Raw genomic sequence first — 11,723 nt, 5'->3', positions numbered from 1 at the left:
TGTGTGTGTGTGTGTGTGTGTGTGTGTGTGTGTGTGTGTGCACGCACACGCCTGCCCTTTAGCAGGCCCTCCCGGAGGTTTCACATGGATCAAAGCCATCCTCTTGCAGACTTCTCATTGTGTCTTCAGAGGGCACGTCTGCTTGGCTCTCCGCTGTGTCCCACGGTACCTGGCACAGAGCAGGCACTCAGTAGCTAGTTAACCAGATCGACAGAGGAAGTAAGTTTGGAGTCCATGATGGCGTGCGTCCTCCTCTGGGGAGTTTATACCTCCTGTGAGCACATCAAAGGCCCAGTAATTCCACACGGACACACCTGTATGGCTTCGTGAGCCCATGCTCTGGAGGTGAATGGCTTGGGCTTTGATCCCAGCTCTGCCTCTTGCCAGGGGCGCGTTCTTGGGCAAGCTGCCGAACCTCTCTGTGCCTTGGGCCCTCGTGTATAAAACAGAGCAGTACCCATCTCGTAAAGGGCTCGTGAAGATTCAGTTTGTGACTGCCCGTCAAACATTGGGCACAGCCCTCGACACACAGCAAGCACGGAAACGTTGGCCGCCGTGACGCAGGTGGTAATGACACGTGCGGCATCTGGGGCAACTTGTTCCACTGAACCTTGGTTGGGGAAATGCCGGTTACACGGAAGAAACATTAGGAAGGTTTTCGTTCCATGTCTGCCACTACCTGGCTGTGAGTCCCCGGGCCTCCCGGTGTTGCCGGGCCAGGCGTCTGTCCCCGACAGGGAGGGAGCCTGTGTGAACGAGTGGTTCACACATCAGATGAAGCACACAGTCCTGGGAAGCCCAGCAGCCCGGAGTGGAGTCGGCTGGCCTGGGTCCCAAGTCTTCCAGCACCTGCGGGCATCCTCTGCTTGCCCGTCTGTAAAACAGGATGAACTGGCCCAGCCCTCCTCACTCCAGCCTGTTTGAGTCAGCCAGAATGCAGGGTGAGGGCTTTCGGGAATGGCGGGACAGAGCGGGGAGACGGGGCAGGTACGTGAGCAGACTCTGCCACCCAGACCCCTGCACTCTCTGAGGATGAGGCCTCCAGGCCCCGGGTCCACGGCGCCCTTGCCCCACGGGCTGCGTCATCGCTGGTGACCTGTGCCCCGTTCCGGCACAGGACACCCATGCCTTTCCTGTGGCGCAACCCAGGCCTCCCAAAATGAGCTGGTTGAGACAGCTTGGTAGCTCAGGAACCCCTTGGGCTCCCACAAGCTTTCCCCTCTAAGGTAGCTACCTCTTGTCTAGTGTCCTGGGATGGGCACCAGACAGCAAGATCTAGAAACCCCGTTTACCAGGGCAGATCCACACCTGGCTAATTAAGACTCTTGGTCCCCACGACTCCAAACCATGCAAGGGGTTTGTCCCTGGAGTTGACTTAGTCTCTTTTTCTTTGGCCCGTGTCAACTGTAAAAGACGGAATGGCCGTAATAATGAAGTCTTCGCATTTTTACAGAGTTTTGCCGTTTAAAAGAGCTTTTCCATCCGGCCCTCCGGGGAGGCTTATCAACCCGTTTCTGTCCCGAGATGGGAATCTGCTTTGTGTGTGTTCATCCGTCTTGTTCACGCTTCCTTTCGGCCTCCCTCCTGGTCTTAGCTGTTTCCTGTTGAGGAAAGCGCCTGTTTCTGCTCAGTGAGAGGGGACAAGGGACGGCGTGTGGGGCGTGCTGGATGGAGCTGGGTGGTGGCCAGAGCAAAGTGCGGTGACAGGTGTCTGCATGAGGAGCCACTCCCCCATCTGTCCTGCTGGGGCCGAGAGGGCTCGGCTGGGGCTGTTGGCTGTGCTCTGCAGGTGTGGTGCCTGCAGAGTCGGGTTCAAAGAATTGTCATAAAAGTGGGGGACCTGGTCCCACGGTTTGGGTGGGGCCTTGGCAGTGAGAGAAGCCTTCCGGGAAGTTAGCTTTCTGGGTGGATTGGGTTTTCAAGCCATGTGGAGGTTGAACTGCATCAGGATCTGGGCTCCCTCTGGGTTTGCCGTTTGCTTGTTCAGGGAACACTGTCCAGGCACCTCTTGTGCCGGGCTTGGTGGCAGACGGGTGGGTGAGACCTGAGCACAGATGGAGCTCTCTGGGGCTGGAGTTCAGTCTCGCCCCAGGGGCACCCGCCTCCCACAGTCCTCGTTCCGAGGCCGTTGGGGCTTCTGCCCTTCTTTGCCATTTGTGTCCCCTCGCTGCTTCTGCAGAACAACTTGCTGTGTGATCTTGCGTGAGTGACCTCCTCGCTTGGCTCAGTTTCCTCACAGAGAGTGAAGGGCTGCTTGGCATGGCCGCTGGGGTCCCCTGCCCCTCTCCTAGTCTTGCCAGGGCAGGAGACGCCACCACGGCAGGGATCTCCCCGCTGGCAGCTCCCTTTGGCTGAGGTCACCGCGGGCCGGGCCAGCCTTCCTGTCGACTGGCTTGCGTTATGAGCTGTCACATGCTGCGTATTCGGAGTTCAAGCCAAACAGGTTTGGGGAAATCATGGCCTCTGAAGACCTCAGGTCCTGGCGTGAGAGCCCCACGAAGCAGGGGCACAATTGGTCTTTTGGATGCATGGTGGCCAAATCAGCAGCCGGCACGGGCACGTGGCCTCCTTCAGAGCTGGTGGGAGGGAAGGAGGATCTGTGCCCGCAGGCCAACTTCAGCTCTGGGGTCAGATCTGTGTGAATCCTGGCTCCCTCCCTCCCTCCTTCCCCCTTTCCCATCTATTGCCACCTCTCTGTGTGATCCTGACCAAGTAACTTAACTTCTCTGTGCCATCTTCTCAGCCAGAGAAAGGGCACGATAACCCTTCTCACGTGGTTGCGGGGAATAGTGAGTGAAAAACACCATCTAAGCACAGAGGGGGCCGGGCTGGCGTTGCCCCCTAAGTGTTAGCTGCAGGCCTCCCTACCAGCACCCCCACATTCACCTGAAGGCCAGTGGTTTCAGACCTTTGCCCCTGTCCCTCCAGGGCCACCTCCACGGTCCTCTCTCAGGCTTTGGTGCCAGGCCCTCCTTAGGCACAGCCACCTAGTGGCCTGCACTCGACTCCCTGCTGAAGGTGTCCACTAGCCCCATGCTCCCCGGGCTTCAGGTCCCCATACTCCCCCAGGGAGCTTATTAAAATGCAGGTTCTGACCCAGGAGGTCGCTGGGGAGGGGGCAGGGTGGGGGGCGCTGAGCAGCTGCATTTCTAACAGGCCCGCAGGGACTGCTGACCACACTTTGAGGAGACAGATCACCAGTGGCTCTCAGAGCTGGCTTCTAAAATTTTCAGTGCCTGGGATGCAAATCAGCCGAATTAAAATCTGTAGGGCTGAGGCTCCAGCCACAGGATTGTTTCCATCTCTCCAGGTGATTCCAGTGAGCATGGGAGTTTGGAATTCCCCACGCCCTCCCCCCTCCCCGGTCCCTGCCTCCTGATGCCAGGGTTCCTCTGAACTGACACAGTTCAGCCCAAAGCCCAACTTCTGTCCTCATGGGTGGCTGTCCTGTTTGGCTTCTTGGAATATTGAAGAGAGCTCTTTGGTCCCCATCGGTACAAGAACTGTGTCAGGGAGGGGCACCCAGGCTTTGGGGTCAGATGGTCCTGGATTCAGAGTTTGGTTGCACCCCGGTTGGCTAAGAGAATGTGGTTTGGACGTTCACCTCTCTGAACCTGTCTCCTCCCCTGTAACACACAGATCATCCTGTCCCTGCTCCAAGGGCTGCTGGGAATATTCGAAGAGCTCCCATAAAGCACCCAGGGTAGCTCCCGGCACTTAGTAGGTGCTCAATAAACGATACTATTGCATAGTTTTTCTTGCTTGACATACTCATTTTATAGGTGGGATGGCACAGGTTCAGTAGAGGCATTTTCCAGAGGCCACTTAGCGAGTCAGCAGTGGATCAGGGCTGAAACTCAGGTTCCCGCATCCCAGTGCCGTGTCCCTGTTCCTACCTCTGACTCCCGGCCTGGGGCCTGGTTCGGGTGGGAGGACCTCCCCAGAATGGAAGGGAAGGTGGAGTCAAAAGGTGCCACCATTCCTGGAAATGGCCGGTGGCTGGCTCCAGGAAGCAGGCGGAGGCATCCACAGCCCCGACCAGGGGGCTGCACCCAGCCTCCAGGGAATTTCAGCATCGTCTCTGGTTGTCTTATGCCGCACGGGCTCCCACACACTTTGCCTCCCCTTTACCTCTGGCAAGAGTGCAGAACGTGACACAGTGACTTCGAGTGAGCTGCACTCCCGAGAACTTCTGGAGAGTTGTGTAAGACTCCTGTGTGGCCTAACCAGCTGTGGGGACTGCGTTCCAGGACATCCCTCCTGACTGGCGCGGGAGGAAGGGGGTCTCTGCTCGGACCCGTCGGCCTCCCCTTGACCGAGCTCTCCTTGAGGGAGCTCTCTGGACCCTCTTCTTGTAAACTCACTCGGGGTTTTTCTCTACTGTGCCCTGGAGGCTGCTGTTACCATGGTTACCAGCAGGCTCTAGGCCACTGAACGTGTCCATGGCTCTCCGTCTTGGCCTCCTCGACCTTTGGCGACAGTAGATATTTAATGCTCCCCCTTCCTTGACATGCTGGCCCTTCTTGCCACCTCTCTCTCCGAGCTTCCCCAGGTCACCACTTGCCCCCCCCCCCCATCCCGTCCTGGGTCCCTGCACTTCTCTCTGTGGCCCCTTTCCCTTTCCTGAGCCATCTGGATCCCCCAGATGCTGACCAACCCCGGAGTCCTGAGTTTCATTTCAGCCGCCCACTTGACCTCTCCTTTGGGTCGAGTACACACTTTAAATGGAATCCCGTGCAAACTGATCTCTCTCTGAAGCGTCTCCTGCCATCTTCCCATCTTGGCTAAAGGCAGACCATCCTGCCCCCGGGGTCTGTCCAGACTCCAGTGTCTTCCTGGCCCCCGCCCCAGCCCTGACATCGGTTCATCAGCAAATCCTGTCTGCACCACTTCCAAACTGTCCCTGGAGTCGGCCGCTTCTCACTGCCACCCCGGGGTCCAAGCTCCCATCCTCTCCCACCTGGATGACGACAGTCGCTTCCTAACTGGTGCCCCTCCCCCTCCCCACTTCCATTCTTGTCATCCTACGGCCTGTGCCCAACACAGTGGCCGTGCCGGGTCATGTCCGTCTGCTGCCCAGAAGGACAACCTGGCTCCCACCTCACTCAGGGGTCACGAGACCCTTCCTTCTGCCCCCGCTTCTCTCACGTTCCAGGCAAGTTCCACCTCAGGCCCTTTGCACGTACCGTTCGCACCACCCAGCCCAGGTTAGGCCCGGGTGTCCAAGCAGATCCGTCTCCCACGGCCTTCGGGTTTGACGCACATGGTTCTGTGAGGTGTTCCCTTCCCGCCTTCCGGCCCTGCCTGCCCCCGCCGTGCACTCCTGAGCTCTCTCCTCGACGTCACTTCTCTCCGTGGGGATCACTACGGTGTGGCCTGCCGCCTGTTCGTTTATTCCCTTTCTGACTGAGGAGGTGGCCGGGGAAGGTGGAGGTGTGATCCCCGTGCTCCCTGCTCTGTCTGCCTCGTTCACACGTGCTGAGCCGCAGTGACCGCTCATCCCCGGGGTCGGGGTTAGTAGCTCCGACTAATTGAATAGGCTCTCAGGAGGTGGCGCGGGGTGCTCGGCCCCCCAAGTGGCAGGGAATGGGGGCCGTCCTTGGCCCGGCCACCCTCCCTCACCTGTGGGCTCTGAGTTTACAGTGCACGTCCCCAGTCTGACCAGTGATCTTCTTGGACAATGGCGTCTTTTGCTGTTCATGAGCTTCGGGTTTCTCTGCAAATTGCCTCTCTGTGTCCTTAAACTATTTGTTCAGTGATTGGATCGCCTTTGCCTGTTTTTTGTTTTTTGTTTTTTGTTTTTTTTTTTAAGTTGTTTTGTTGTCACTTGACTCCCTCTCTGGTTCCTGCACCCTCTGTTCTTGGAAGGCCCCAGAGAGAGGCTCAGGTGTGGCTGCTGAGTCCCCTCCCCGGGGCTCCAGGAAGGCCATGTGAGGGGACGGGGCGCCTTCGCCGTGACCCATGAGCTTTTGGAGACGGCCCAGGCAAACAAACCAACCCTGGTAGGTCCTAGGGGTCCTTGAACCGGAACCTTCCACTCTTGGAATCCTCTCGCAGCCGTGGCCTTGATTCCTGTTTCTTCAGTTTTGTTTCTTGCGTGTAGACCCACGTGTCCAGCTGTCCTCTTTACCAGAAACCAGTGGGGGCTGAATGAGAACGGGGTGGCCTGGGGGCCCGAGTCTTGGCTTTGCGCTGGCATCAGACCCCCTCTGAACCTGGGTGTTTTTCCCATCTCGGCCGCACTAAGTCGCATGCGGACTGGGTGACATCAAGAATTGTCTTACTTCCCAGAGCTTCCTTGGCCAAGCACCTGGCCGGTGGTGGACCCCCTCCTGTGTGCCAGGCGAAGGTCCAGGTGCCGGGGATGCGTCAGTGATGAGAAGCCCCCTGCGGAGCCAGCGAACAACCCAGTAGATTCGGAGTGTGTTGATGGTGCTGAACACGATAAAGGAAAAGGGCTTGGAGGCCATTGGGAGGCCGTGTTGCAGCTTCAGACGGAGGGAGGCCCTGAGCAAGACCGTGAGGGAGGGGCGAGCCCCATGAGGATCTGGGGGGGCCTTCCTCAGCCCCGGGTAGGATCACTGGGGAGCTCACAAGTACCGACGCCCCTGCCACCCCCAGAGAAGCTGACGCCACGGGTCTGGTGCGCAGACTCGGCCTCCACGTGAGTAGCCGGGGCTGAGGGCCCCTAGGAGGAGGGCTGTGTGCAGACAGATGGAAGGACAGACGTGTTGAAGCAAGCCCAGCACGGCCCGGGTAACAGGAGCCCAAGGGGTCCGGGAGGCGATGTGCTCCCCCCCCCCCCCCCCGCCGTGTGTTGAGGAACGAGAACGGGGTCACTGTGCTGGGAGCCCGGGACTGACAGTTGCCGCAGGGGCGTGTCATGATCCAGGGTGCCTTTTGGGAAGGGGCAGCTTGCTGTTCTGTAGAAAGATGGCAGGGGAGGCCGCGTAGGAGCCAGGAGGCCAGTGAGGAGGGGGAGGGACTTGGCCGGTGGAGGGAGGGCCTGGCCCGCCTCCTGCTCTGATCTGCCACGTCAGTCGTCACGGCACCAGGTGCCTCCCCCGTGTCCTGAATTCTTAGAAGGCCAGTGACCTCACATCCCGGTCCCAGGGCTCTTCCTAGCCCCGCTCTGCCTCCAGGCCAGCAGGGATGGTGTCCTGAGGTTCGGAGGCTGGGAGGCAGGCAGGTGGGCACGAGGATCGGGACTGACGGCCGTGCCGCCCCCTCCTCGGGCCGTGTCACTTGGCAGGCGCCCACGTCCCCGCCGACTGCCACAGTGCAGACACCGTGCTGGTGGATGCTGGAGAATGCCAGCGTGTCCCGCGCTAAGAGCTTCCTCTGAATTTAATGGATGGAATGGCTGCCCCTGCTTTGCACACGGGGAAACCAGAGCCCAGAGAGGCCCCTGACTTGCCGAGGTCACACAGCTAGAGAGTGGGAACCTCGAGTCAGGAGGTCTTTGTGTGTTAACCGCTACCTTGCTGGGAGCTGGAGAGATTCGTGGTTCCCGAGATGCTGTTTCTCAGCACCTGACATCTCAGCTCTGGGCAGCCCCCGGGCTCTCAAGAGTTCTCTGACCACCGGAAGGGTTTTGTGACCAGGTGTCCTGCTGGATATCACTGCCCCAGTCTTAATAGGACACATCCAGGTGGTGACTTGGTGTCTCCCAGAAATTGTGGTCCATGGAACTGAAAGGGCTGGGCTCTGCTGCCCCAGGAAAGTCTCCGAATCTGTCTGCGCCTCAGTGTCCTCGTCTGTGAAATGGGTATAAAAAGCGCTTGTTCTCCCTACGTCTTGAGCTGCCGGGAGGGTCCAGAGATAATAGCAGAGAAAGAAAGTACTTGGGAATTACAGGGGATGTGTGTGTGCCAGCTGGCGTTGCCCGCTGCTGGGCCTGGCCGTGCGCTGAGGGGTGGCAAGAGGGGCCTGCCTTCGGGCGCTTTGGCCCCCACCCCCCAATGTAAGCTCTCCAACCTCATGGGTGCTGAGGGAGGGGTTGGGGAGAAAGCTCGTCCCCTAGCGGACAAGGCTGTGGTTGCCGCAGGTGGGCAGGAGCCTGAGGGTGGAACAGGTGTGCCAGGGAGCAGAGAAATGCCGGCCAACTGGAGAGGGCTGGGAGGCCAGGGCAGTTATCTTTGACGGATCTGGTGTCTGAGTGTTTAGTAGATGGGTAATGATGGTGACAGAGGGAGACGTAGACGTTGATGATGCAGGGTCTGCTCCCCTCCATTGGAGACATTTCTGCAGAGAGGGGACAGTGTAGGGGGATCCGCGGTGTCCCAGGACAGGGGCGTGCAGGTGGGCCAGGTTTCCAGCCAGCTGACTGTCTCTCCCACAGTCGGGTCGGCTGCCCGCGGTGCTGTGCTCACATTGGGGTACCAGCCAGCCCCCAGGCCACCCCATGGGCCTCGTGACCCTGGGGCTTTGGTGGTCCATCTGGGGCACAGGCTTGCCGCTGAGCATTGGGTCTTAGTTTTCTGCCTTGAATCTTGCTCAGATAGTAGAATAAGCTGACCACGGGCCTGGATCGCACAGCTTGGGGGAGGAATTCACCCCGGGGGCAGCCCTGCGTCTTGACTTGGGGGCCAGATTCTCATTTGTCTGTTTATACGTTTGTTTGTTTACGCGTTCGCTTACTTCGTGTATCATAATAGGTGTTTGTTGGTGGCTACCTGCCGCGACCTTGACGCTGTTAGCGTTTGGATTGTTGTGGAACGTTTAGCAGTATCCCCGACCCCAGCCGCCGGTAGCCACATCCCTTCCCTGCGATGTGATGACCAGAAATGTCTCTGGACACCTGCCAAATGCTTGCCCTTGTTGAGAACCACGATCCAAACCCTGATGTTTCAGCTTCGAGACTGGCCCCATTCCCATCTCTCGCTCCCTCAGACAGCTGGCTCCGGGCCAACCCCCGGTGCAGGTGATGTGCCCGGAGTGTTCACCCTTCCTGCTTTCCCGCTCCCCTCACCTTCCACCTCTCCTGTCCGGAGGGCCTGCTCACTTCCATTCTTCCGTCTGGGGACAGAACTGGGATCTGAGACAAGTTACTTAATCTCTCTGCGCCTGTTTCCTTCTCTGTAAATTACGGCTAATATAGTAAATGTGCCTTGATAGGTTGTACGTAGAGGGAGATAGTTGATGGACGTAAATACTTCGCACACTTCCGGCGTATGTGTGGTTCTTAGTCAACACATACTTGTTTTTGTTGTGCTGAGTGGGTTGTGCTACGATATATCCGCAAGCGAGACAGAAGCCCTGACCTTGGGATTTCACGGGCCAGGAGGGAGGCAGATCCGTTATGTTGCAATTGTGACTCAGTGGAACAAGTGCTGTGGTGGGGAAGCCCCAGGGGGCAGCGGGAGCCTGCAGAAGAGATGCCTCACCCAGGGGTTAAAGAAGGAAGGCTTTCCGGAGGAAGCGGTATCCCAGCCAGGACCTGAAAGATGAGTCTGGGTTTGCCGGGTGAAGGGAGGGGAGGAATCGTGGTCTACGTTACCGACCTTTAAGAAAAGTTTTAAAGGCTTCCCTGGGAAAGAATAATCGAATTTAGCGGGCTGTGGTAGCAGATAGGGCCGGACCTGTGTCCCACGATCTGGGCTCAGAGATTCCCGGAATGAACGTGCTTGGCGCAGCGAGGCTGGGAAAGGTGCCAAGTGCAGCGTTAGTGGCCTGGAGAGGACCCGCTGCAGGTGCTGCAGGCACCTTGGTACCAGGAGCCTCCAGACGCTTCCGAGGGGAGGACGTGCCTGGGAAGGCAGATGGGGAAACAGTGCAGCCGCTGTGTGCACAGCAGGGCTACGCCCCCAGCTCGCCCGTCCCTCTGCGGTGGGCGGGGGGGGGCCCCAGGACACCCCTGCCGAGTGCCGTGTCTCGGCACCCAGCTGGCGGATGCTTCCGCCATCACTTTCAAGGGGACGGAAGGTGGTGGGCGGAGTGCGGTGGAGCTCCCGCGGGTCGTTGAAGCTCACCTGCCGTGGGCCTCGGGGTGCTGTCTGGGGCACCGGGGTGGGCCCCTGGTGATGGTGTGTGTCGTTCTCTCCCCAACAGCTACAGTCTCCGCCTGGCGTCCCGGTGTCCTCCTCCAGCCGCCCCGTACATCACCAGGCAGTGTAGGAATGTCAAGGCGACGGCTGCAGCCCAGTTCCAGGGACCCCTCTTCAAAGAGTAGACAGTTCGCCTGCTCCCTGACAGGTACGAGGAGGGTGGAGCAGCTTCTGGCACTGCGTGGGCGGCTCTGGGGCCCAGGAGGGCTGGGGCTTGGGTCTTTGGGCTGGGCTGGGAAGCAGGGAAGAGGGTGGGCCTGGTGTGTGCCCGGTGGAGCCCGGGGCCTTCCCGCAGGTAGGTGCGGACCCTGGACCCCGCCCCCAGCTCTGCCACTTGCTGGCGGTGGGACCTCAGCAAGATACTCAGCTTCTCTGAGCCTCAGTTTCCACATCTATAAAGTGGGGGTGACCTACTTCATAGGTTGTGAGAATTACAAGGGTCACGTGTACGCAGAACATGTAGATCAGCGCCTGACGCATAGAAAGCATCAGGTAAGTATTAGCTCTTGTTACTGATTGAATAAGAACAGCAACAATAACCAGCATTAATCGAGACCTCCAGAGGCTTTAAGCCCAGAAAAGATCGTGTAGTCTTTATTCGCACAACGTATTTGAAAGTGAAAGTAGTACTTTTCTGTAAGATACAAAGGTTAAATTTATGTTGAACCAGAAGTCTCTTTCTAGACTGTCTGATGGTAAAACCTGAATTCACTTATAGGAGCCGGACTTTCCATCTTTTGAGGGGAGGGCTGGGTTTTGCCAGTGACTTCGAGTAGGCTTGGGCTTCTTTGTTGGTGACACGGCACGTCTTCCTTCCTTGTGTCCCTGAGACCAGCCTCTAAAGAAACGATTGGAGGACTGCATGCACCTGTGCAGTGGGGCACCGGTTAAAGATACCCCGAGGTGCAACTCCAGATTTGCTAAAAAGCATCCTTGGTGTGCAGGGCCTGGGAATCTGTGTTAGCAGGTGGCCCCGTGATTCTGGGGCGCACTCAAGTTTGCGGATGCCTGCTTAATGCAGCCAGGGTTGTTCAGAATGAGAACATCGCTGTTTAAGGCAAGAATGGGCTGAATTCTGAAACTCTGGGGTCTTCTGTGTTCTACTTTCCTCCCTTCCACCTGCCCTGATGCCCACAGAGTGCACTCACTGCTTCCTTCCTGAAGCTGCTGGAGTCTCTGGGCTTGGCTTTATTTCTCTGGGGCTTGGGGAGGGGAACGGAAACAGAATCCACTTTCCCCAGAGAGTCTGTTGTCTTGAGCCAGAACCGAGCCCGCGTCTCCAGCACAGGCTCCTGAGAGGGCTCACGGCCCTGAGCTGGGGATGTTGGGGAGCGGAGTTGAAGTGGACACTAGGACAGCACCCAGCTGGAAGGCCCGGGAGATCGTCCCTCCCCTCTCCCATCTTACAGATGGGAAGATTGGGGCCTGGAGACGAGAGGCTGGGCTGGAGTCTCCCAGAGAATGGGAGTCTGTGCCAGGATAATTCTGGGGCCCGGGACGTCCCTGTGGTGGCCGCTGGAGGTGTTCTTTGCAACCTGAAGGAGAGCCAGGTGCGACTGGGCTGATCCGTCCGCAGACAGGGTGCGTCCATTGGCCACTGCAGTCTCTGGTGGTGACACAGTGTTTGCCAAGCGTTGCTAATTCGGGCTCTGCCCAGGGGCCAGGGCATGACCCCGG

At 58.5% G+C, this 11,723-nt stretch overlaps 1 protein-coding gene across 8 annotated transcripts in view; it reads left to right on the top strand.

The window, feature by feature from the left end:
* Nucleotides 1-11,723, top strand: part of PRDM2 (PR/SET domain 2) — a 122,960-nt gene that overhangs the window by 107,345 nt on the left and 3,892 nt on the right. For all 8 annotated transcript variants that reach the window (XM_049618048.1, XM_049618052.1, XM_049618053.1 and 5 more), the window contains one exon: nt 10,051-10,194. In XM_049618048.1, coding sequence (XP_049474005.1) covers nt 10,051-10,171 — 121 coding nt within the window. In that variant the 3' untranslated portion in view covers nt 10,172-10,194. The remainder of the gene's footprint in view (nt 1-10,050; nt 10,195-11,723) is intronic.

Source organism: Panthera uncia, assembly GCF_023721935.1.
Source record: "Panthera uncia isolate 11264 chromosome C1 unlocalized genomic scaffold, Puncia_PCG_1.0 HiC_scaffold_4, whole genome shotgun sequence".
In the NCBI taxonomy this organism is placed as follows: Eukaryota; Metazoa; Chordata; class Mammalia; order Carnivora; family Felidae; genus Panthera; species Panthera uncia.
This window is presented reverse-complemented; position numbering and strand designations above follow the sequence as displayed.